The sequence below is a fragment of the Ochotona princeps genome, chromosome 2 (genome assembly GCF_030435755.1).
Source record: "Ochotona princeps isolate mOchPri1 chromosome 2, mOchPri1.hap1, whole genome shotgun sequence".
Lineage (NCBI taxonomy): Eukaryota > Metazoa > Chordata > Mammalia > Lagomorpha > Ochotonidae > Ochotona > Ochotona princeps.
In genome coordinates, this window is record NC_080833.1 from 64,620,664 (window position 1) to 64,648,517 (window position 27,854).

Consider the following 27,854-nt stretch of genomic DNA (forward strand, 5'->3'; position numbering starts at 1 on the left):
GTCCTTGGGAAAGCAGAAGAGGATGGCTCAGATGTTTGGACCTCTGCACCCACATGGGAGACACAGATGGACCTCCTGGCTCCTGGTTTCTGCAGCCTGCCCCAGGCATGGGACCATTGCAACCATTTGGGAGTGAACCATTGGACAGAAGACTTCTCTATCTTTCTGCCTCTGCCTCTTCCTCTCTGTAACTCTTTCAAAAAAAGAAATTTTTTTTAAAAAAAAAACTCAACAATCCATCAATAAAGGATTATTTTTAAAAAAAACACAGTAGGACTATACATTTACTACAATACTGTGCAACCAAGAATATTCCATGTTAATGAGGAAAGCTTTTTCAGGATATGTTAATAGGTGAAAAAACAAATGAAAAACCAGTATATTATAGATTAGTATGAAAAGCTTTCCAAAAGTTCAAGGATAAATGTATTATGAAAAAATAATGCATGGATCTTTTGCACTGAAATAAACATCTTTAAACTTAATTTCCCATAAACTTCTTAAATATTTTTTAAGATATGTTTATTTTTATTGCAAATTCAGATATATAGAGAGTAGGAGAGACAGAGAGGAAGATCTCCCATTCAATGATTCACTCTCCAAGTGACCTCAACAGCTGGAGCTGAGTTAATCCAAAGCCTGGAGCCAGGAGCTTCCTCCAGGTCTCCACATGGGTGCAGGGGCCAAAGGCTTATGGGCCGTCTTCTACTGCTTTCCCAGGCCACAAGCAGGGAGCTGGATGGGTAGTGGGGCTGCCGGGATTAGAACTAGTGCTCATATGGGATCCTGGCACGTTCAAGGTGAGGACTTCAGCCGCTAAGCCGCCGCGCCAGGCCATAAATATTCTTTAAATTTGTGCAAGAGACAGAGACGGGGACATAGAGCCAGAGAGAGCTTTCATCTGCAGCTTCACCGACCAGAGACCCACAACAGCCAAAACTGGGCATGGCTAAAGCCGGGCATGGAGAACTCAATCTGGGTCTCCCACGTGAGTGACTGGAACCTGTTATTACCTTCTGTCTGCCAAAATAGGCGTTACCAGGAAGCTGGAATTGACAGCTCTCACCAGGTGTTGAACCCAGAACTCAGCCATCTTAATCAGCCTGTATAGCTCTAAGTAAATACACACTCCTCTGTGAATTTTTGAAGTAGCCTTGTTTATATACTAAACATAAATATGTCTCGCATAAAAATATGCTTTTGTGTAAAAATAGAGATCATAAGAGTATATATGTACATTGAAGTGTAATCACTTCACTGGATATCTGGAAGCTGATTTTCAGGTTCCTGAAAAGAAACTTCAGTTGTTGTTACCTGTGAAGACTGGTGGAATGGAAAAATGAGATAGATAAACACATGGGTGGAAATGGAAATTCTCACTAAATGTAACTGTATAATTTGATCAGTACATGTTGTGTAAATGTCTTCAAATGTCACACTGTGTCCCATAAATATGTGCAGTTTCAAGTTAACCAAAAATGTATAAATCCCTTTTGGAAAATAAAGTAGAAATATATAAAATTGATTTTTTTTCATTTTTGTGGGTAACCTTCCTAGTTCTGCATCTAGTCAAGATAGTAAAGTCAAAGTTAGAACCCTCTAAAAATGAATAAAATTTGTTCTAAATTTGTCCTCAACCACCAAGGAAAGTGCAACTTCCACTTAATTTTTAAAATAAAATGAAATTTTGGATCCAATGTGGTAGCACAGTGACCAAATGCTTACCTTGAACACACTGGGATAACATATGGGTACCAATTCATATCCCACTTCCCATCCAGCTCTCTGCTTGTGGCCTGGGAAAGCAGTCAAGGATGTCCCAAAGTCTTGGGACCCTGCACCTGTGTGGGAAACCTACAAGAAGCTCCTGGCTCCTGGCTTTGGATCAACTCAGCTCCAGCTCTTGCAGCTACCTGGGGAGTGAACTAATGGACAGAAGATTTTTCTCTCTCCTTCTCTCTGTAAAACTGCCTTTCCAATAAAAATTTTTAAAAAACATAAAATAAAATAAAATGGAATTTTAAAGGCAGGAGCTAGGATCAGCTACTCACTTCAGTGTCCCTTAGGTCCTGCTCACTGAGGCTACTAGCTGTAGCCAGTTGCACTGGAGACTATAGGGTTCACATTACTGAAATCACTTAGGATCTGGCTTTTGGAAAGTTTGCCAAACCCAGCTTCAAATAATGGAGTTTTTGGTAGCACAACTGTGATCATATCTTCAATACACTCTAATATCAAACACTTTTGTCTTCTTAAGTCATTTTTTGGTGTACTGACAGCTTATGCACCAAGAAAATGAGGGGCGAATATTGCACCCATTCAGAGACCAGAGAGACAGATAGTCCAGGGTGACATATGAGCTCTGTTCCTTACTATTATATGATCATCAGCAACTTAACACCTGGAATCCACTACAGAATTTTGCCTGGTGTAGAACTGTTTGAAAGCTCAATTTTTGCGGAGTTGTGTAGAAGTTTATGTATCCTAGTGCTGGTTAGTATTTAAGTATCTGATTTTTACTGTGATCATTTACAGGGAAATAACCAATTAAATCTATTTGGAGAGGACACAACGGGAGGTGAGTTTCGTTTGCTGATCAGATCTGTTTTTATGCTACTTGCTTTGAGCATGCCTTTTTGTTTGTTTCTTTCATTTTGCTGAATAATCAAAGGAATAGTACACTAACAACAGCATGTATCCTCCCCCAGCCAGGGTTGTGTCTAAGAGCGGAACTCTGTGCAGATGCCTCATTCTGGTCTATGAAAAGAACCAAAGGGACACATTACTAAGAGATGTGATTCCTGCCTACCCTGAGAACATGACTCCCACGATGCCTGATGCAAAAAGGAGGCGCCATCTACTGTGTTTGGGAAGTGCTTAACACTCAATCTCCACTGCAGGATTCATACATAGAGTAACATAGCAGAGCTCCCCCAAAAGCAAAGCTTTCTAACTTCACTGACACATGAAATTCTTTTTCCTGTATTATAATTTTACTCTGAGGCTGGCATTGTGGTGTGGCAGATAAAGCTGTAACCTAGGTTCCAGAAACCCATATGGGCATCAGTTCAAGTCCAGTTGCTACTCTTCTGATGTAGTTCCCTCTAATGTGCCTGGCAAAGCAGCTGAAAAATGGCTGAGTGCCTGAGCCCTTGTACTCACATGGGATAGGAGAAGCTCTGGCTCCTGGCTTCTGACCAGCCTAATTTTAGCTGGTTGTAGCCATTTGGGAAGTAACCAGCAGATGAAAGATCTCTATGTAACTCTGCCTTCAAATAAATAAATAAATCTTTTAAAGAAATATCTACTACTCTGCAGTGTCCCATTTGGACCTGACCTTATGTACCAAGGTTATACTGCTTTATAATTTTTTGTCATATTATCCTGCAAAAACTAAAAACATCTTCATAATTACCTATATGCACATCTGAAAATAAATAAATGTGAATTTGGGGCTGACTAAAGAAAGATTGGGATCATGACTGGATTTGGTAAAATACACGCCCAGCATTTCTATATTGAAATGACAGTTGTTACGATTATAGTTTGCAGAAATATATTTTTGTGTTGACTATAATCACATACAAGTAAATGACTGAACTTGATTGATTAGTCCTTGCTCTACTCTTGCACTGATCCATGAGCATAATAAAGGTGGTTGATGAAGTACTGGTATTGACAATAGCAGTATACATCGCAATCAGCAAATGACATCATTGTGATGGGAAAGCCACCTAAACACCCATGCTATAGCTGTCACCTTAATCAGTGCAAATTATCAACTCAGTTTCATCTAGATAGAGGATGATGATGTCATAATGAGTTTCCTCATTTTCCTGCTTAAAAATTAACACATATTACCATGAAAAAAAAGTTTAGGTAGATAATAAGAGCCATCAAATCCTGGTTGACATTTGACTATACTGATTCCAGTGTTCTGTATGTCTTGCTATTTTTACATAGCTGTATACAAATATCTCAACATTTTTGTAGATATTATAACATAAGCATGTTCCCATGTCTTTAAAGAACCTATTAACATATTTTAATGGCTACCTTATATGAATACACTACTTTTTAGAAGACTTATTATATTCCTTTGAAAGGCAGATTTACAGAGGGAAGAAGAGATTTTTCCATCTGCTGGTTTAGTCCCCATATGGCCACAGCAGCTAGACAGAAGCCAGGATCCTGGAACTTCATCTAGCTCTGCCATGTGTATACAGAGTCCCAAGCATTTAAGTCATCTTCCACTTTGCCCAGACACATTACCAAGGAACTGGATCAGAAGTGAAGCAACCAGAACTCAACCCATATGGGATGCTGGCATTGTAAGGGGGACTTTACCCACTATACCACAATTCTGTCCCCAAATATACAGTCAGTGATTTTAAAATAAATTTTTATTATTGAAATAAAATGCACCATGCCATAAAAACAAAAAACAATAATTGCCATGCCATATGCCTAGATTGTGTATCAGTTCAAGTTACTCAGCTTGCAAACTAAAGAGAATGAAAACTCCATGTGAGCCCTTATCAGAGCACCAGTAAATCTGTCTCTAATGGGTAACTCCAGATAAGATTTTTCCACTCACAATGGACTGCTGTGTAAAGAGATGGGAGCACCTGTTGGATTAAAAGGAAACAAAAATGTATCATGTATCCTTCAGCGTGAAATCCATGTAGTTTCAAAAACCTCAAACTCACCCTATGTCCAGTTCTTTCTCCTCTCTTTATCCCAATTCTTCATTTCCGTCTCTCTTTCTCTCTCTCTCTCTCTCTCTCTCATTCTAGATTTCCAGCTGTCATCACCCCTTCAGGTGCGCTCATCTTCATCCAAGCTCCTCTCTCAGATTCACATTTCCGTTTAAAAACATCTGAAACATACAACAATGATGATATCATAATTTTTACCTAGGGATAAAGTTATTTCTTTATGTGGACCATTCATTTATGAGACCACAGAATCATAAATATTTGAATCAAAAGAGATGTTGGAGACGGTTAGGTCTAACCCATTCATTTTACAGTTGGAGCGACTAAAGTTCAAGGAACAGGTATCACTTGCCTGTTTCAAGGCAATTAATGGCAGGACAAGAAATGGGACTTACCTCTCCATCCCCCAGGTCTTCCTGTTATACCCGGTGGCATTTGGAGATGTGTCAAGGCTACACAAACCCCAGGAGACTGATGCTTTGCCCATTGTTCCTATCATGAATAATGACTTTTCCTTAAGCAATAGTTTCAACAATTCAGACCTCATTACACAACCCTGGTGAACTTTATCTCTGTGTTGTCCATATAATATAGTATTTACCTGGTGCTCATCAGTAAGTTGACTCATTGTTATTTAAATGCATTTATTTTTAAATGAAATCTTGTACCATCACTGCAAGTGGAAAATGGCACTAGTTGTTGTAAATAATACTTATTTTTACACATTGCCTCCTGGATACTCTATTTGTGTTTTAACCTCTCTTTATTTAAAAGGAGATTGAAATGTTTTTTTAAAATGTGAAATAATATCAAACTGAGATCCTTAGGAAGACTTTTAAATGATTTTAAAAACTAGCTTCATTAGCAGTTCATGCTGTCTAAGGGTTGAATTTACTACCTAAAATTGGCAGTGCGTGTTAAAATTAAAATTGATACCTGGGTTCAAAAATAAGGCTGAAATGGTTATTACTGTCATAATCAATTTGAAGCTTCCTTATCAAATGAAACTACAAGATTTGGGGTTTTTCCAGCACAAGAATAAAAGCAAGGTCTCAATATAGTATTTCTTGCCAATAACTTAAATTATTCTTATTTCTGAAGGCTTCGTGGAAGATTTAAGGAAGTGTAAAATCATTTTCATGATGGGTGAGTAAGTCTTCATATTTTCTGATTCAAGTGCTACTAATAACAGCCTGGCGGTGAGAAGACTGTTCCCTGTTGTGAAGTCACATCCCCTTTTTGGGTCAAAATAGCACCCAAAGGATTATAGATTGATGCTTTCTTTAATGCAATTTATGGTGCTTTTAGCATGGTGCCTTTTGGCATAGAAAAAGTAGGACTCTAAAGAGATCCAAACCCTGAGGTTAGCTCTACAATAAAAAGGAAGTACAGCACGTCATGAAGGTAAGTAAGATGAAGTATGTTGACATCTAACACTCAGCTTTCCCGTCTGGTTGCTGATCACCTCTTTCCTAAAGTAAGTGCATCATTGCCACGTGTTGAAGTCATTCTCAAGAGTCATCCCTGTGTTCTACACAGGCAAGAGTAAGATACAATTCGTTTAATGCCCACACGCAGTGAAACCCATTAATAAACTGATTGGGGTTTATTTTTTTTTTTTGAAGATTTATTTATTTTATTACAAAGTCAGATATACAGAGAGGAGGAGAGACAGAGAGGAAGATCTTCCATCCGATGATTCACTCCCCAAGTGAGCCTCAACGGGCCGGTGCGCGCCGATCCAAAGCTGGGAACCAGGAACCTCTTACGGGTCTCCCACACGGGTGCAGGGTCCCAATGCATTGGGCCGTCCTCGACTGCTTTCCCAGGCCACAAGCAGGGAGCTGGATGGGAAGTGGAGCTGCCGGGATTAGAACCGGCGCCCATATGGGATCCCGGGGTGTTCAAGGCGAGGACTTTAGCCGCTAGGCCACACTGCCGGGCCCCTGATTGGGGTTTAAACACAGTTGGGGTTAGTGAGCATCTTCTTAGTTACTACTGTGTTCCATGTTATCACATTCAATCCCTATACAGTGTGCAGGGGGGTGGTATGTATGCCATTACATACTCATTACTTAGATGAGAAAAGTAAGACCTGGGAATGTTAGGAAACATATCCATAGAGAATGAATATGAGGACCAGATTTATAGCTATCCTCATGGAAATAAATGGAACTGGTTGGGCAGCACTTAAAAATGCACAGAGAATGTCTCAAAATACAACACTTTTTCCTTTGCTCATCCAAATAGATCAAAAAGTTAATATACAACCTGCACCTTTTCCAGAAAGTATCTATTTATATTCGGAAATAATGAAAAGATCCACTGTTCCTCAATAAGTGAGGAAAGAATGGTTTCCAGCACCATAAAAGCACAGTCACGCATCAAGCTCAGTCAACTGGGGCCAGAGAGACTCAGGGTTCATGGCAATAGTTTCTCATCCCCAGGGTTCTCCCCACTCGACCACTCCACTCCGGGTTGTGAACCTGAACTCACACTGACTCAGTGTCAGCTGTCTGACAAATATGTATAAAATACTGAACTCTGCTGCGCAGTGAGCAGGATTCACAGACTTCCATATCAACAACGAGAATACCTCGTGTGTCACAATCCTTGAGTGTTTGGGAAAGAAGCAAAGAGCTGACATAGGAGACAACCTAAAGCAAGTGTTCAGAGCTTAACTGGTGATTACTTTAGAGAGGGTGACCAGAAAGGCTTCCCTAAAGAGGTGACATTGCAGCAGAGACCAGGGGGGCGATGGGGCCAGCAGAAGGGCTGAGGGCAAACTAAGGCTGGTTCAGAGCAGCAGCTCTCAAGCAGAGGAAGCCCCACCTTGCTGCCTCCTCATCTGCTTGCCTTTAGTGGATCTTAGGCTTGGGAACTGAATGTTTCCCATTCTTTTTAGAAAAAGAAAAATGTATTATTTATAGCCCTGATTGATGAGAAGCTCAACATCATAATTTCAAAAGAAAGTCAATTTGCAACAGCTTACCAAAATTCCCCTTTCCATGTAATGTTAAAGCAATTTACTTGGCATCCGGACCATAGACAATGTATGATACATTTCTGTTCAGCCTTTACACTGGAAGCCTACTTCAGAAAAGGAGAGATACTTTAAACTTGATCTCTAGGAGTTCAAAGTAGGAGCCCTTTATTATCTTGTAGAAATCTGTGTTCTTAATAATGCAGTCCAAAAAAGCTTTCAAAAATAGTACAGCATGTTCTGTGATTTTGTTGCTCTCTCTAGCAGTAATACCCTTTTAGATCTGGCCATTGTTAAGCACACACAGCTGAATTTTGAACTGTATTTCCAACTGTGGCTTCAGTCTGGGCACAACTAATGACATCTACTTAGCTGACTTCTAAGACCTATGTCCTTCAGGTCAGATCACAGGATGTAAAACCTAGGACATTAAACAAAGCTTGATTGTACAGATCGGTTTCACAGCTGTTGCTCTGAGCAAAAGGTTTTTCTTAAAAGTTTAACCAAACCTGTATTTCACTATTCTAATTTAAAAAGGTTGGATGTTATCTATGGACAGTAAAAGGTACAAAACAATTGTGAATACAAGCTGATGTGACTGCCCTTTTAAACATATATATTATGATGGATTTATTAAGGTGGATGATTAAATTTACATTGAGAGGGATGTCTGTTGAGGATAGCAGCAAAGAGCAGCACACAAGACCAGTTAAACATACCATCAGTATAGCTTCTACAGCGGCATTTCTAAAGAGATGCAAAATGCTAGTGCAAAAAAAAAAAAAAAGTGGTTTTTAAACAGTGGCTTACATCCTGACCCACAGCCTAAGAGATTCAGTAGCCTGCTAGGATTTTTAGTTGCTAGTTCGATCAGCATCACTGGGAGAATACATGACCAGTGTATTTTGTCCGTGAGGAGGGTAAGAGACTCCTCCTTTCAGAATCTGAACACTTTGTCAGTGGTGATCTTTTCTCTTTTTTTAAGATTTATTTATTTGTATTACAAAGTCAGATGTACAGAGAGGAGGAGGAGAGACAGAGAGGAAGATCTTCCATCCGATCATCCGATGATTCACTCCCCAAATGAGTGCAACAGCCAGTGCTGCGCCGATCCGAAGCCGGGAACCAGGAATCTCTTCCGGATCTCCCACGCGGGTACAGAATCCCAAAGCTTTGGGCCATCCTCGACTGCTTTCCCAGGCCACAAGCAGGGAGCTGGATGGGAAGTGGAGCTGCCGGGATTAGAACCGGCGCCCATATGGGATCCCGGGGCGTTTTCAAGGCGAGGACTTTAGCCTCTAGGCCACTGCACCGGGCTCAGTGGTGCTCTTTTCAACGGCTAAGCCTCTTGCTAGTCTCAGCATATTTCTCCAGTCTTCTTGTTCAGTCCATTGGAATATTCATCAAAACGTGGGAACATCTAAAGCTTATAGGAAAGCTGCAGTCTCTTTTGTGGATTTGACTACGATCACTGGTATTTTTCCAAAGTAGGACACTGATCTCTGAAGCAGTGATCCTGTCATCATCTAAGACCTGGAAACCTATCCGATGGATCTTAAGGATTGGGGTTTACACAGCAGGGTAAGAGAATTCTGGGCCACACTTCTACCAAGGCCGAACCAGCCCAAGATATTAACCTGAAAGTTCTGAGAAAAGCCCAACTTAGTTACTCCTAGGTGAAACTGAGATTCCCCTTTCATGCTGTCAGGTTTTTCCTGCCCTGTTTTAGGGATAAGCACACAAGGTCAGGAGTTTGCTTACTTCTCCCCATCTCATGATATTCACCCCAGAGTATGTGCTGCTCTGATTTTTGAAACAGTCATTGAGGAATTGTAATGCTGACAGTCTGAAGGTTTTGCAGGGCCAGCCAGCAGGGTAGAAAACAGGTTGCAGAGGCCAAAGTCGGCAAAGAGGATAGAATGCTGTGTTGATAGAGAGGAAATAGTCAGTGGATTCCTAGGATTTTTGAATTGGAACAACCTCCTGGGATGCCTCCTTCAAACATGGTGACTACTCTTCATTCTGGAAATTAAAGGCCGTAGTTCTCAAGCCTCCCCGCCCCAACAGATGGCAGCCTCGGAGACTGCATTATTGCATGTCACTCTGAAGCTCATTAAACTACTCAGGATGTTACTGACCCACCCAGGGCTGTTTTGATGCGTTTTAATAAAGAGGAGCCCACTGATTTTAGCAGAACACTAATGGTTATGGCTGGAAGAACAGATGACTAAATTTTTTGCGTTCCAGATAGTTGTCTTGGAGTGTAGAAGAACCACAGTGGGGTTGTACTGTCAATCAAGGCCTAAACTGTTGTCCATAAGACAAAATAAGTATTCGTAACACACTGTTTCTCTGTTTTAAAGTGTCCTCCAGTCCTCCATTGTCCACAGAAAGATCCAGACTCCTTTGACTGGCCTCAAAGCTCTCTTCTGATTGGCTCCTGGGTGTGTTTTTCCCACTTTCCACTACACTCTCATGTCAGCCTTAAGCTCCCCATTCTCTCTCAAACCACTTTCAGCAGTCCTTTCACTTGAAATATCTTGTCTCCTATCTAATCATGCCCCAAGGTCAGGTGTAAGTTCTGCCTCCCCCAGAATTCTTTCCAATCACCAACCTTCCATCTCTGGGATCCTTCACCCCTTGTGCCTGTGTTACTGACCTGAATACTTTATAATGACCAGGACAGAAAATGGTTGGTTGGAATAATGAATTCCGTTTTTAAAAGTAGTATGAGCTGTTTCCATAACAACTGAAACAACGATGGGAATTCCTAGACCAGAGCTGACAGGCAATGGTTGGTTGCAGTGGTTGCTGCTTGCACAAGGGTTCCCAGGTTAATCATGATCTAATCAGACGCTACTCTCTCCATGTTGCTGCCACCTTCTCACAGAAAACAGACAAGAGCAACTTTTTCCCTTAAGGAGCTGTTGTGAAGGTGACAATTCAAAGCAGAGGCAGGTGACAATACTGACCAGAGCAAAGGTGCCATCTCACAAAGGAACAGGTGGCAAGAGTGAACACAGTTGGCCTTGAATATTATGTGGCTGCCAGCTCTGTGTCAAGAAAGCAGCTTAGTGACTGATTATGGAGAAACAGTTTTCAAAGGACAGAGGAGCCATCTGTGAGGTAGGACCACATGATCAAAAGAATTGAAAAGGTTTGATGGGCTTGGGGTGTTCACACAAAAGATGTAAGAACCAGTGCTGGTGTGTAAGACTGGGATTCCATCATTGCTAGAAGCAGAAAATAATATTTTAAAATGTACAACTGCCCTTTAAATAGCCTCATTATGCCCTACTAACAGGCTCCTAAGGCTTTACTCAACCCTTTGCAGTACATTTATTTCCTTTTTTTCTTTCATTCTCTGGATTATCATCTCACTGTTATTCAATCTATTTTGGCTTCATTTTTCCTTCCCCATTTTTCACCACCTCCTATGTCCCAAAGGTGAAATGATTCATATTCAAAGCCTTGGGAGAAGTGCTTCAGCATATAAAGCACACATGACTTTTCAGGTGATGTGGGTGTTAGTGATGTAATGATCAAGACATTATTCAATGCCCAGAGCTTTCAAATGCCGGGAGCACAGATGGCCATGTGTACATTATTGTCATTATTGGGATAAACTGCTTTTTTCAAAATATGCTTAAATATGTATTTATTTGAATAGCAGAGTTACAAAGAGAAAAGGAGAGAGAGATCTCCCATCTGCTGATTCACTCCCTGATGGGCCATAATGCCCAGAGCTGGGCCAGGCTGTAGCCAGGAGTCCAGAGCTTCTTCTGGTCTCCCATGTGGCTGGCAGGGGCCTAAGAGCAGCAGCCATCCTCTGCTGCTTTCACAGGCACAATAGCAGGGAATTGGATAGGAAGTGGAGCAGCCGGTTCTCAAACCAGTGCCCATACAGGATTCTGGCCCCACAGGTGGCACCCTCACCTGCTATACCACAACACCAGCCCCCAAAAAACGCTTTTAAAAGGTGAGCCATGTGAGGCTTTCTAACAATATTTTGTGTTCATTTTAATCCCTGCAGAAATAATCTTGTTTCTTTTCCTGAACCAGAGAAGTGAGAATGCTTGCATAAAATTCAGTATTTCAATACTAATAATTATTTCACAGTTGTCATTTCATTACAGCCTTACTACTAAAGAACTATAAATTAATTTTTAGAAATATGTACTTGGAGCTCAGTAGGAGCAGTTTTGATGGAATTACAGATTTTTGATTGGATTAAGTGTGGTTGAAAGAGTCCGACTTTTTTAACTACATGTAGCTGTAATAGAAGCCAATATTACTAAGCATTTAGCTTTACCAGGCACTACAAAAAGCCCCTTATAATAATATATCACTCAATGTTTGCACTTGCCATATGGAGTAGGTACTGTTGTCACATCACTTTTCAAGTAAGGCATTAGAAAGTTAAATAATCTGCCTGCACGTGGAGGATCTGGGCTTGAAAGCTGCCTTTTCACATTAGCCACAAATGCTACTGGCGGCTTCTCTTGAAGTGACAGATTTCATTTATTTTCAAAAAAATTTCTACTAGATACTCAAGTCTAAGGAACTGCAGTTTGACTATTAAATGACCTTTCAAAAATGAGAAATGATGTTTAATTCGAAAAAGCAACTAGGTCAGCAGCAGACAATCCCACCTTCACTTTTCCTCAGGAAATCATGATTCCAAAGGATATCAACGTGCATCGAGTGCACTTCCCATAAAATAGCAAAATGACTGGATATCTAAGGATCGAAACCAAGTAAAAATACATCTTTTTCAATGTTCCATCAAAGATGTTCTGAAGGAACATTGACATTTTGTTTTTCTGTTGCCTTCTTTCCCCACAAGCACATGGTAGTGAAAATAAATACAACGGCCAGTACAGTACAGAATGTCAGCAGCACAGAATGCCGTGGAGAGATGCCAACAACACTCGATGCCAATAATATAATGACATTAGATGCCACCGTCTTGGTGTGCCACAATTTTTCAATCATTGCTTCTTCAGTGTCCAAGAAAGGCAAATAATCTTAGTGTTATAATCAAAACAGAAACTTTCAGGGTCCGTGGATCAGACTTTGAAGACTACCATTCTGTGCTTAATTCTGATGGGAAGTGTTAAGTGGCACAGAGAGGAACTTCGAAGTTAGTATCTCAGACGTCAGAAGGCACTTGTGCCTTGTTGTTACCTGTTTTTTTAAAGTCAGGTAACCTGACAAATGCAGGCAATGGGATCAGAAAAATGGGCACATCAACTGAAAGCCCTGTTTTCTGAGGTCTGGGCCCTGCACAATCTGAACATCTCTGTGTTCAGTGGTACAAGGATGCCTGTAAGGAGCCTGTTCATGTGCCAGCAGAGATCAGAGAGTCATGAATCTGGGAACCCCAGGGGCTGGAGAGCAAGTGGGTGCACCTCAAGGGATGCACAGCATCAGGAAGAATCAAGGTTGAGGGAACAGCCAAAAAAAATCCTTCAAGCGGGGAGGATAGCCCTGATAGAGAGACTGAACTTTGAATATAAGAATCTCTTAAGTTGAGCAAAGAAATCTCAGATTAGACTTTGTGCTTCCACTGTTCCAGTTTTTAGTATATGTACTGCCAAAGGGAGCACAGCGCTTGCACTGTAATATGATATCAAGCATAGAGAAGCTCAACCGGTGTGTTAATTTTAGAGGTGAATTGGACTAGATTAAGGGATGCCATGGAGAGATGTGAGGGTATTTCCAGAAGAGATTAGCATCTGAAACAATAGGCTGGGGTAAGAAGATCTCTCCTGACCAATATGGCAGACACCATTCAATCTATTGAGGACTTACGCAGAACCAAAAAGAAGAGGAAAGATGAATTCTTTCTCTGCTCTGTCATCTGTTTTCAACTCCCTTTGAACATCAGAATCCTGAGAGCTTGAGTCTTAAGACTCCAAAGCATATACCAGTGTTCCTCCAGGTTCTCAGATCTAGATTCAGATAGAGCTGTGTCTCCAGCTGCCCCTGCCCTAGTTTTAGATGCCTCCTGGGGTACGGTTTCCCACTATAAACCTGCTCTTCTAGATCTATATAAGCCATTTATCTGGGAACCCTGACTAATACAGATGCGTTCACACAGAGAAACAACCTTTCATGTGATTCCCAAGCCTTTGACCCTACTGCTTACATAGACACACTCCCACAGCTCCCTCCCACAACAAGAGTGCACACACTGAGGAGCCTTTTCACAGTTACCCAAGCTCAACACCCATAGGTGCAAAGTTCAAGCCATTCAGAATCAAGGAAGCCTCAATGAGATGTTTTTTAACTTTGGAAAAATGTGGACACTTGTGAACCTCCTTAATTATGTAAACCCCACAACCACAAAAAGCCTCTAAGTAATGTTAGAGTGAACACTTTCTTATTTAATAAACCAAATTAATAAACCTTTATCAAGAGCTGATTTTGCTCAGTTGTTAATTCAATAGACACCAAACAGTTCTTAAAACACTACATGACACACAGAATTTGGAGCCTTTTTTCATATTTTTAATTATTTCCTCTAAGAAAGGAATGTTGCTGGATTAATTAAAGGTTGTCCAGAAGGGCAAGTACTGCTACAAAGAAATGAGGCCAAGGCACAGCGAGTGACTGCAGCCTTGGCACTCATTGTGTCCCTCCCCATTGATTGGTGTCTTTTTGGAAGCACTGTAAACTCACCAGCTGAGCCTCCTGATGAAGTTGTAGGTACTTAGTCTGTTCTCCAGAGGTTAAAGGCACTCAAGGAAATGGCAGGTGTCTCTTGTCTGTGCCCCCATGCTGATTAGCCATTGAATCACTTCTACATCTCTAGGCCCTGTTCACTAAAGAGCCTCTTTTGCTTATTCAAAGACCCACTGAGATTGATCAGTGGTTGTTGGCAGATGCTATAGACTCTGGTAGGTTCTAACACTGAAGAGGGAAATGCCCAGCCTCTTGTTCTGTGTGCCCTTTCTCTCTGAAATTCTTTTTTATTTTTCCATGATCTCTTATTTCTTTTTGTAGAGATTTATCTGTTTTCATTTGAAAGGCAGCTTTTCACATCGAGAAAAGGAGAGATAGAAAAAGACTTCCGTGCTGGTTCATTCCCCTAAAGGGCCACAATGTCCAAAACTGAGCTGATCTGAAGCTGACAGCCAAGAGCTTCTTCTGGGCCTCCCACATGGATGCAGGGCCCCAGTGCATTGAGCCATCTCATACTGTTTTCCCAACCATAAGCAGAGAACTGGATCAAAAGTGGAGAAGCCAGGACAAGAACCAGAACCCATATGCGATGATAACCCCACAAGGTGGAGGATTAGGCTGCTGCACCACCATGCCAGCCCCATGAAATTATTTTAAAATAGCAAAACAGTATTTGTTCTCTGTTCACATCAAGTTTAGCAGCAAAGAGTTAGCATAGTATTAACAATTATTTTCATTGGCGATGTTTTATATAGACATAGCACCAAAGAACAGGACTGTAAAAGCAATTATGTACATCAAAATCTCCATTTTAGAACCCCCAATATTCATTTAAATTACTTAATAATAATAATACGATTGAAACAAGCAATTTATTGTGCTCTGAATACCATACAGTAAAGGCAACATCAATCATTAGTGCTCACATTCCTCCCCCTTTTATAGATGAAGTTGAGGCTGCTAAGGTAATGTAGCTTTTAAGTGGCAGAGTGGGGAAACAGACCCGAGATTCTCAGACTTCAAAGTCTACTCTGTAAAACATCTGTAGATATGTAAGGAAAAACACAAAATTGTGGAGGAAGTGGTAGGAGGACAGTGGATGAGAGATTTTGCCGCAACTATAAACATAAGAGCTTCAATTTTTCCGTTTTACTTTCTTCCCATGTATCTAGCTATGGACATCTGAAAACAAATACAAAACATCAAGTAAACATCACTGAAGCAGATCTGAGTGCCCAAGCGATGATTCTCTCAGTTGTGTGAAATTCTATTTTAACTTCAAAAAGGCAAAAATTTTGATCTGTAAAAGCACCTTGAACCATCACTGAGGTTCCCCTTAAAGCACATGATGTCAAAACATATCCTGTGTCTTTTACTATGAAGTTATAGATATGCTTGGTATTCCTTACAGGTGAGAGAGTTACAGGTGACAGAGACTGTCCTTGGATCAGTCTTCCTAAGAATGAATCACCTGCTGTCAAAATGTTCACTATTTTTTAAAGATTTATGTATTTTTATTGGAAAGTCAGATTTACGGAGAGAAGGGGATACACAGAGAAAGATCTTCCATCTGCTGGTTCACTCGCTAAGTGGCCGCAATGGCCAGATCTGAGCTGATCCAAAGGCAGGAGCCAATAGCTTCCCCTAGGCCTCCTACATGGGCCAGGGTCCCAAGGCTTTAGGTCATCCTCTAGTGCTTTCCCAGACCATAGGCAGGGAGCTGGATGGGGAGTGGAGCAGCTGGGACTTGAACTGGTAGCCACAGAGGATCCTGGCACATGCAAGGTGAAGATTCAGCCACTAAGCTATCACACTGGACCCAAATCATTCACTATTTAGTTAGTTGGTTAGTTCTCCTGCTCTACAGAGAAATGCAGAACAAGTCAGCTTTCTCTATCATTATAGCCCTTCAAATATATGAAGACATTATCATAGTCCATCATCTCTTTCTGTAGAAGAATATCAGTAACTGAGTCATTTACAAGCAAAAGACATCTATTTTCTACAATTTGGAAACTGAGAAGTCTACGTTCAATGGACTTGTTACTGGAGACTAGCAGAATCCTGAGCAGCATATGGTGCTCAGAACCAGCAGGCCAACCGTAACAAAGCCACACTCTCAGTAGCTCACTAGTCCATGAAGGATCCACACAGTGAAGAGAGTAGAATCCTCATGACCCAACCATTCCTCAACATCCACCTTCTACAAGAATGAATGAATGAATAAATAAATATCTACCTCCAAGTGCTACTAACACATGATGGGATTGATTGAGTTTGCAACATGTGATTCCAACATTCAAGCTGTTGTCGATGTATGCACCTTTCCTAATGATCCACACCTTCCAGCAGTTAAAATGATCTGGCTGCTACTGTTACTGTGTGGGTTAGAAGCTACTTGAGAGCAGGGTATGTCTTCTTATCCTGTGTCCTCAGTGCTTAACACAACATACAGGTCTTATAGATTCTAAAGGAATGAATGAACTGATTCTACTGTTGTATTTCCCACTCCCCCCATGCAACCAAAACTTCCTCTGAAACAAATCGGCAAGAATTATTTTTTTTAAACATATATTTTTATTGCACTTCCTTTTTTTAAAAAAACTAATTACATTGCATTATGTGATACACTTTTTTATGCACTGGGATTCCCCCCGCCCCTCCCAAAACCCTCCCCCCACGGTGGATTGCTCCACCTTGTTGCATTTCCATAGTTCAAATTCAGTTGACATTCTTTCATTGGAGGTATTTACCAAGCATAAAGTCCAGTGCTCATGAAGTATATGATGGCATCATCTTTCCCAAGAGACTTCTGTGTTTCCTTTTAGTTAAGCATGTGTTGCTTACTCGGTGGCACATTATTTTATCAGGGTGCTGCAATGTGTTGTTGATGTTGTTGTTGTTGTTATTGTTGCTGTGATCAATGTGGCTGTTGTGAAATGATGTCAATCTGAAAAACAGTAATAATATTTCAACCCCAAACAGCCTATATCTCATGCAATAAGATATTGTGAAGTAACCAATGATATGAGGCAGATTGCTTATGATCTACATCAAAGAATTGTAAAACCTAATGTACTTGTAAGGCCCCATGATACTTGGAAATGGGGAGGGAGAGCAGAGAAATCTTACATCACCCTAGAAGGTATGAGGAAGATGGGAAATATAACCTATCAAGATCATAACTGGTAACTCATAGACAACAGACGCAAATTAGCATTAGACAATAGCAAAACTACAAAGGCATATGGGGGAATCAGGAGTAATCCTAACAACCTCTTAACAGGAGGTCATACGCATAGAGCAGGGGGGGACCCCAGAGTGGAGCAGGCGGAAAGGAGGAGGCTTTTATCCCAATCTTGAAGACTCCCAGATCCTCACCAAGGAGCACCGAGGACTACATCCCTACTGCCAAGGAGACCACGGGGTAATGGAATGCCTTCAGAGACCAAGAACTCTGAGGCCAACCACCCCCATTTGGATCTACCGCATGGGATGGAAGAAGCCCAAATCCTGCCTTGCAGGTTCCAAGGTCATCAGAACAACCAGGATCCCTGAGCGGTCCACAGAAACAGAAGAACAGTAAACTTCCTTCGGGACTAGGGAGAGGAGCTTTCTCTGGTCCTTGCCTGCTTCCAACTTTGGGTCCCCACCCCCTCTCGTAAGAATTATTTTTTATTTTTAAGTGTTTATTTTCCTTTCATAGGAAAAACACATCATAATTGTAGAAAACATGTGTCAACAACAGCAAAAGCGAAGTACTACTCCGAATCCCAATGCCTAGGCAAATGCTCTATTTTAATTTATATTCCTCTTAGTTTTTTCCACACATCTGTTTTTTCAATTTTTATCAAAATTATATCATGCATTTTTCTATGTTAGTTTATTTTGAAGGGCAAAGAAAGAGAGAGGCAGACACTCGCATCCAATGATTCAGTCACCACGTGCCCTTAACAGCTAGGACTGTGGCAGTCCATAGCCAGGAGCCAGGAACTTATTCTGCAAGATAAGAGACTGTGGTTTTGAGCCTTCACCTGCTGCTGAAATCAGAAGCAGAGCCATTACCTGAACAGGCATCCCAAACCACACCAAATGCCCACACTTCACAAATAGCTTCTGTCCAAGTCAGTATGTCTGAATATACTATGACACTTTTGAGGGATTTTTTTAGATTGAACTGAAACAGAAAAGCAAATTTACTAGTTTTAAGTGTTCAGTTTGATGAAATTTCACTAATTGGAAACACTCATCATCTCATCATGCCATGATACAAATTAGTAAGCTGGATTCGGGGGCCGCTGTTGTGGCATAGTGGGTCTGCATCACCAACATTCCGTATGGGCATTAGTTCCAGTTGATCCAACCCCTGCTAATGGATCTGGAAAAACAGCAGAGGATGGCTCAAGTGCTTGTGCCCAGCCATCCAATGGGAGACATGGATTCTCTCTCTATCTCTTATTCTTGCTCTGTCTCTCTCTCTCTCAAATAAATTAATTTCTTTTCAAATAAAAATATCTGATATGGGAAAAGGTATTTTTACAAAATGCTATAGTGATTGTCTATGTAACAGTAATTTTTTTATCTTTAGGAAAAGCCATAGATGTAATAACTCCTAAGGTTTTCTTTCTTCTATTGCCAAGTTACCTTTCAGAATAGTTGTGCCAACTTTACATTCCCATCACAATGTGTGACACTTCTGGTTTCCATGGTGTCGCCAGAATTGAACATAAAATCTCAAGTGTAACCCACTAACGTCCACCACAAGCATCCCCACTTCCTTTCACCGTACATGAGTAACTGCAAGCACAAGTGCTCTTGCCAGTTCCTGACTCAGGGAAAAGCATAGAGTGATTACGCTAGAAATGACCTTGGAACTCAAATAGGCTTCTTTTCAGACAAGAATATAGAAACCAAAAGAATTGAGATATCAGAGCAGACAGATTCCCCATGAAAATAAAAACAGAAAACCACTTGCAGAGAAAAGCTGTAAATAAATAAAACCAATGTGTCTTTGGGAGCTACTTTTGAAAATTGGAACTACTTCCCCTATTTATCAGAATTATCTAAATTTTCAATAAGGAGCATGTATTTCTTTTGCAGAGGAGAAATATTTTTTGAAATAAAAAATTGAGAAGAAAAGCTTGGTTTGTGAGTTTCCCATTCATTTAATCCATGCCTAAGATCTGAGTGTGAAGTGGACTACAAAATAGGAGGAAAAGGTGACTTGGTGTAGTTAAGAAGAATTGGAAGAGGCAGAACACTCCAGAACAATGAATTCCAAGAATTCGGAGACTCAAACCCAGAGTCTAATGGAAGGAGTTTTTGAAAGGCAGCAGTCTACAGGTTGGAAAAATACATGTGCTTAGTGATCTGTATTTTGGATAGACCTTGGAGTTCTCTGGGTGGATGGTCCTTTCTCAAAAGGAGTTTGAGGGACCACCGCAATAGCCTAGTGGCTAAATTCTCACCTTGTAACCATCCAAATCCCACAAGGGCACCGATTCGTGTCCCAGCTGTTCCACTTCCCATTCAGTTCCCTGCTTGTTGCCTGGGAAAATAGTGGAGGACGACCCAAACCTTGGGACCCCGCACCCACATGAGAGACCCAGAAGAGGATCCTGGCACCTGGCTTCAGATCAGCTTAGCTCAATCAGCTGTTGTGGACACTTGGAGATTGAACCAGCAGATGGAAGATTTTTCTTTCTCTCCTTCTCTCTGTATATCTGCCTTTTCAATAAAAATAAATAAATAAATTTTTTAAAAAGAAAAAAAGCCATTTGGAAATCCTACCACTGTCACCGCTAGAGATGGGATTCAGGTGCAATGAGCGTTTTGGAGCTCAGCCAGTAGCAGGGGCTAGAATCCAGCACTACCACTGTGGTGCCTGCTCTTCGCTCTCACCAAAGCATGCCTGTCCTCATCTTCTATCGGTCTGTAAAAGCTGGGGTCGTAGAATCCAGCCACACAGTCCTGCTCTAATGAAGCATTTGGCATTCTCATCTGGCTGTGGCAGGATTTGGGCTGAACGAGTCACAAAATCATAGGCTGTCAGTTGTCAGATCCGAGATAAAACTACTACTTCACAGTCTACCTGATAATAAGTGGTGTGACCTGGTAGGGTTGCCGAATTCAACACAGAAAAATGCATGCCGCCTAGTGAAACAAGAGTCTTAGATGTGCAGTGAGGCAGTGTTCACTCCAGGGTGCCTCACAGGCAGCCTCTGTTTCTTCTGGAACCAAAAAGCCCAGATCCTGCTGATCACTCGGACTGAGTGAAGATTGTGCATTGCATTTCTGAACATCAGATCTGCATGATTTCTGGCAAGAAGGCATAAAGGACCCTACAGAGCTTAGTGGTACCAGGGCATGGCTGGTTTTTGGCACAGCTTTTAATCTGGTCTATGGTTATAAGTAGAACCTGCTTCAGATGGCTACTGTAAGGATTAAATGAACAAAACAAAGTACCTGAAACAGATCAACACAAGATTAAATATCAGGCTCAAAGTCTCATGAGCCAGAGTCTACAATGATTTCTCCAGTATGTTTAGTCTCTGAACCAGTAGAAGCAATTGAACTCCCTCTCTCCAGCTCATTTCTAAAACAGAGTTTTCTACAATAAAGAAAAGTGCCCAGCTTTTGGTAAAGCAATGATGGTTGTTATTAGTTATCACAACTATTGTTCATTCATGATAGAACCATTACCTCAGCATTAAAACAGGATAAGTACCAAAAGAGAGCTCAACCAAGATTCCCTGCAGTGACCACTGTGGAGTTCCCAGCAAATTGCCTTGCCTAGATTACACTATCCCAGAAGCTCCAAATCAGGCTAATCATCAGAATACGTGGGGAATTCTTTTAAAAAGGATCTTTGTTTATTACAAAAATATTTCAAACATATATCAAAGCTGAAAGAATGTTCCAGCCAACACTTGTACTCCTACCACCTGGATTCTACCATAAACATTCTATTGTGTACTTTGAAAACCATGCATAAGGTTAAAAAAAAAAAAGATGTATTTATAGATGGACAGAAGAAGATAGGGGATAAAGCAAGACACAATTTTCTGTCCATCCATAAATGCGTCTTTTTTTTTTAACCTTATACATTGTTTCCAAAGTATACTGCTCAAATCTCTACTCCTTCACTGGAGGATTTTGTGAAATTATGAAGTCCCAAATCTCAGCCACTGACATTTAGAGGTTGAGAATTCTAAATTCCAAAAGATGGGGATGGGTAATCCTGCAACAAGGAGAAGCACAACAGAGAGAAAACTGGAATATCTGGTAAGGTAAATGCAATGGAACTCAGGAAACCACTGCTGTAAGCCAGGCTCTCCATAAAGCCGGCATCCAGGGAAGCACAGTGACTTTCCCAGGATCACTCTGCCAGCTCAAAGTAGAAGTGATCAAGACCGAGGTCTCAGCTACCTTCCTTGTCATGAACGTGGCTGCCTGCCTTAAGCCCACAGAGTCTGTAATTTGTTCATTGATCTAACCATTATCAAATGCCTACTCTATACAGGTGCTGGCAAATAAGGCATAGTTTCTGCTATGCAGTTCACAATCCCTTTTAAATTTTCCATATAAACTTCAGCTGACCCTATCACTGGTATATTTCAACACAGTCACCAAATAACTGGAAGCAGTCTGTGTCTTTCAGAACTAATAGATATGCTGTCTTTGAGGACAATGATCTATTTTTCTCACTTGCTTCTGGTCAAGAGAAAGTCAGTTCCCAGCAGCAGCTGCTGAAATTGAGCTTAGCAAGGCAATTCACCCTGGATACAGAATGTCTGAAGTGGCTCATGGGCACTGATGAGCGGAGCATCATTCCTGGGGCACAATCAGTCCAGGATCTGACAGCATAATAGCTTTTCTCTGAAAGCGATCACAAAAACCTGAGCCTAATATTGGAACCTGCTTCCATTTCAAGACAAAAAAATACATCAGTGGCAGAAATAGAATGGATTTCTAAAAAACATTTATGCATTTTTATTAGAAAGGCAGATTTTACAACGAGAGGAGCAGAGACCTTCTTTCTGATAGTTCACCCCCCAAATGGCTGCAACAGCTGAAGCTGAGTCAATCCAAAGCCAGGAACCAGGAGCTTCTTCCACACCTCCCACATGGGTGCAGGGTCCCAAGGCTTTGTGCTATCCTCCACTGCTGGTTCTCTACCCAAATGGCTGCAATGGCTGGAGCTGAGCCACTCCGAAGCCAGGAGTCTCTTCTAGGTCTCCCACAGGGGTTCTGGGTCTCAAGGTTTTAGGCTATTTTCTGCCACAAGTAAGTAGGGAGCTGGATGGGAAGCAAAGTAACTGTAACACTAGAGTCCATATGGTATGCTGGCACTTGCATACAGAGGATTATCCAGTTGAGCCATCGTGCTGGCCCTAATAGGGCGTTTTGTTTTGTTTTGTTTTGTTTTGTTTTGTTTTGTTTTGTTTTGTTTTGTTTTGTTTTAAGAAATCTGAGGACTATTTAAAAATGGAATCATTTGATTTGCAGAAGACATTTGATACTCACAAGCCTAGCTGGGAAGACTGTCCATGCCACAGTAGTACCACAGTATTGATAGTCGGTGCCTGTATTTGTAGAGGACTTCTTAAGGATCACCACTATCTCCTTCACTTTACAGATAATCACCACTGATGCTTACTGAGTGTCTCACTGCACCCACTGCTGTTCCAAGCAGTTGATACGTATTGCCTCATTCTGTCCTCATAACCAATGGGCTTTAAAATCACCTTCACTTTATAACCAAAGAGGCTAAAGAAAAAAAGTGGATATCGCTTGATCAAAGTCATCTAAACAGCTGGAGAAAGGTCTGAGATGTAAACCTGGCACTCAAGGCCTTGGCCCTGTGCTCTTTTATGCTTCCATGTAAAAGGAAACATAGTAGCCACTTCAGTGAGGTCCCAAGGTCCCAAGGTGATGGCCTTCATCAATCATCATTTGTGACATTGCACTGTTTTGCTCTCTGTGAACCTCACCTGGCAGAAAGATGGAAGAGGGTGTAGCAAACTGTCCTGGAAGTCTGGAAAAGAGAGGATTCCAAGATATTTGTTAGAAGTGTTAAATGCTACTAAGTCAAAAGTATTAACAACTAAAAGAATAAAGCTGTCAAACCATATGACAGCTATGCAATTGCTATTAAACATTAAAAGGTCAATTTCAGAGAACGATGAGGGTATGAAATAATTTCCCAGAAGACAAGGAGACAACAAATGAAAAGTAAATGGAAACAAGCAGTATTATGGTGCTAGAAAAAAGAAAATAGAAGGATAATTATAGGACACAGACAACAGTGAAAATGGTTTTGTTTGGACTGGGGAGAGCCAGTTCCACTGTAACCGTAAAAGAAAGGGTCAAGACTGGCATTGTGGCACAGTGCAGTAAGCCACTGCCTTTGATGCGGGCATCCATTATGAGCACCAGGTGAGTCCCACATGCTTTTCTTCTGACTCAGCTCCCTGCTAATGCACCTGGGAAGGCAGCATCAGATGATCCAAAGACTTGGATTCCTGCCACCCATGGGGTAAATAAGATGCAGTTCAGGCTCCTGGCTTCATCTGGCCCAGCCCCAGCTGGGGTAACCATTTGAGAAATGAACTAGTAGAAGGAAGGTCTCTCTGTCATTCTGTCTCTCCCTTTCTTTCTGTAACCATGCCTCTCAAATGAGTAAATAAATCTTTAAAAGAGAGAGGAGATACCAACTGAGAAAAGTAAAATTAATATGGACCAAAAAAAGAGGATTAAATTCTTGAAGCAGGCAAGAGCAGATTCAGTTATGATGAGATTGCTTTTCCAACACTTTTAAGCAGTGACTGCTATGTTTCAGACACTGCTTTTGAGCACCATGGTGTCCCAAGCAAACCCAGATCCATAGACCACAGTCACCAGTGCCAGTTGGGTACTGGCTGCTCTGCTGTTGATACAGATCCAAGTATAAATAAATAAATAATAAATGGTGATTTTGATGATTGATAGATAAATAGCAACATGCTAGATGGTGATAGAAGATAGTAGGTAGATGTTAGATAGACAGACGATAAAGGACAGATACTAGATAGACAGAACAGGTAACTGTACCACCCTGAATGATATCAGGAGCTAGGCAAGGCTGGACCAAATCAATACTTGAGTGGGCGATAGATTGGTAAACAAGAGATACCGTGAAGAAAATGCCAGGGTGCTATCAGACCAAAGCAGAGAAAGTTAGTCTTAGGTTGCACATTACATGAATGGAATGAAATCTCTCACGTAGGAGAACAAATGAATACATAACAAAGGATAAAGACACAAGCATATTGAAAATGGTGAGGAAAGAAGAAAGATGATTTTCATCATTTTAGTAAGTACGATCATTTAAACCATTAAGAGTGAGAGATATAAAAGTGTCTGAGGGTAATCAGGGAAATAATGGAATCCATCCATGCACATTCATATGATATCAGCAAGAGAGGAATATATTTGCCAACAAGCATGAAAAAACAAGCACACACAAGAACCAGGTCTAGGATCGCCTCCGATGAGGTTTCTTTGGGGCTCCCCCAACAGAATCACTAGACTCAGAACTTCAACCATGGAGAAAATTGCAGAGTCCATGATCCAGAGCTGGATGAAACAAGTATTGGCAGTGAAAATCTAGGCAAATGGTGATTCTAAGGCAATTATGTCAGCTACTGGATTCTGGAGAAATTTCATCATGCTTAGAGTGGCGAGACTGGCAGCAATTCAAAACTGTTGAATTCTCAAAACCACTTGACCGGAGCCCTCGGAGCAGGCCCCACATCGGGGACCCTGGGATGGTTAGGATGCTGGTGTGGCTTCTTCCCTTATCTTTCCCCTTCCCCCAGATATAGGAAGGAAAAAGGAGAATGTGGAAACAATGGTCTTATCCACTTTCCTGTAGCCCTTGACCCTTTGCTCCCTAATCAGCTATGTAAAGATCATCAACAAAATAAAAAATAAAGAAAAAAATATGAAGTTGGAGGGTACAACCAAGTTGGCTCAGTTTTCTGACACCCTCAAGAAATTCTGAGTGGACACAAATAAAGCAAAAGGTGGGCTAGGCAAAGGAGCTAGTGTTCATCAGTGCAGGCACCACACAGTTTAATAAGTGCCTCATGTTTAGCTTGTTAGGGAGGCAAGTGGAGCCCAAAGGGACCAACTCAGTGAGGTTATGATGACCACAAAGAAGGAAATGAGAAGGGAGAAGAGGAGGTAATCAGAGCAGGAAGAACCTTCAGCTTCAGCCAGCTCACTGGGAGATGCAATTGGGTCATGATGAAGGTCATTGGGACTGAGGAGGCTGGAAGAGCTGTGAGCCAGGGGTAGGGAGTTGGAGGGAAATGCCAGGAATGAAGACCTAGGAAGCGTCACTGGTGGTAATTAGAGTGCAGCGAGCACTGTCATCTGCTTAGAGAAAATAAACTTCATGAGTTTTTAAACCAGATCAGTATGTGTGTGTGTGTGTGTGTGTGTGTGTGTGTGTGTGTGTGTGTAAGAGAAATTTAATGCTGACTCTGAAGAAGTGGTACCTACAGATAGCCCGGACATCTCTTAAGTAATGATGGTCTCTAGACTACATTACATTTAGGTTAAGTATTGAGATGTTAATGACGGAATCCAGGAAAAAAAAGACGTATAACTTAACCTTGCTTCATTGTCAGCTGCATTCACCAAGCACCAGTGTTCTGATGGAGAATAACTAGCACAAGAAAAAGATTTTAGTGAGATTTGCAGTAAGAGACTTTTTCAAATGTAGACTCAACAGAGATTGGCAATTGATTGGATATGGGAAATGAAGAGGTAGGAAAAGCAAAGACAGGATAAGGCAAAGTTGGTTTTGCAGCTGAAGAAAGAAATTAAGGCTCAGAACATTCAAGACCAACCCATCATCACACATTCAGTAAGTGACAGCACCAGGGTTTCCTGTAAGATCCAAAGAGCTTCCTGAGCACCCACCACCACCACACCTCCAGGCACTCTCCTGCTTTGGCCATTCTCAACAGAAACCCAGGCTCAAGCAGGTGCTCTTCCTCATTAGCATATCCCTTGAGTTGCAGAGGGCTCCTGCTTGGTGGCCCTGCATGTGGGCCATAGGGCCATGACGGCAGGGTCATCTCTGTATCCCCCATTGGGCTGGCACTGCACTGAGGAATAAGACCCAGCTCTGAGTCTTTGTGTTCCCAGGGCCAATGGCAGTGCCAGGGTGGCACCTTCTGCCCAGCAGATGTTTACAAGCCAGGAGTGGTGTCACAAGCCTCCTGTTGGGTGCCAGGTTGCATTCTGCAGCAACAGAGCCACAGTAAAATGCCACCAAAGGACTTCTAACCTGCCCCTTGCCTTTGCTGTGTAGAACACTAACCTGCACGCATTCGTTCATGTTTGGGATTCAGCTGACAAACTCTGTGACGTCTATATTTGTGACAGCATGGTCTCTCATTCCAGAATGTACAGTAACAGCCCAGCTTTGCCATTTTATTCTTTTTTTTTTTTCTTTTTCCTGAGACCAACTATCAGGAGCAGCTCAAGGAGGCACGTCCTGACCTTGAGGAGCCCAGCTAATGAGTACAGGAGCTGTCTATTCAGGGATAATTGCTCCTATAAATAGAAAAGCCAACCGAGAAAAGTGACCTGATGGGCATGCCGAGGTGGTAAACCTTGTTAGGCTCCACCTCAGAAAACACAGTGCCAACGTGTACAATGAGAAGATAGGATTGGGGTTCCTGGGTTACCTGCACTTCCTCCTGCAGACTGTGGCAGATGAGAGTCTGCCTAGAGAGTGGAGCTCGCAGAGCTTGTGCTTTGCCCAATGAATAGTATAAATCACATTTGAAGTTGAAAATGATTGCTTTTTAAGTATTGATGAGCTGTCCGAAACAGGATCTCATGTCCCCGACATGAGGTTGAGTATACGTTTGTTTCAAGCTGCAGTTATGATGCCTTGAAAACCAGTCAGATGGCAGTGAGTGTGACAGCTCATCTGTCGTCAGTCATCTTAGCATCAGAGAACACAGCCCACTCATTCGGAGGTGTGACTCCTCAGATAGATTTTTTTCCCCACAGATCAAATTATCCCAATGGGATATCAAGGCCCTATTGTTTTTTATTTATAAGTCATAAGTTAAGACCTCCAAAACATGTAAGTAACAGTATATGAAAATTCCTGCTTCCACCAGTTTTTGTGCTTTCTGTAGTGATAAAATCACTTTCTTCTTCAGTTAAGAGCCAAGGAAAGAATCAAGGCATTGTGCAGGTTACTTAAAATTCCACACTGCCTGTGCCATTTGGCCCGAGAATGCTAAGAATCTGCAGCTGTTGCTAAGGGTTCCCAACCAGGGCAGTGGCTGGTGTTTAACACACAGCTGTTGTTAATTTGAGCTGTAGGTTTTTAATTGCCTTTATGTCAAAATTTATTAAATAACATTTGGGAAGAACAAAAACTATAATAGTCATAT

At 41.5% G+C, this 27,854-nt stretch overlaps 1 protein-coding gene across 1 annotated transcript in view; it reads left to right on the forward strand.

Moving 5' to 3' along the window:
- The window catches only part of AK5 (adenylate kinase 5), a 275,978-nt gene that overhangs the window by 218,958 nt on the left and 29,166 nt on the right, over positions 1 to 27,854 (forward strand). The window contains exons 9-10 of the mRNA XM_058658212.1: positions 2,536 to 2,578; positions 5,820 to 5,864. Coding sequence (XP_058514195.1) covers positions 2,536 to 2,578; positions 5,820 to 5,864 — 88 coding nt within the window. The remainder of the gene's footprint in view (positions 1 to 2,535; positions 2,579 to 5,819; positions 5,865 to 27,854) is intronic.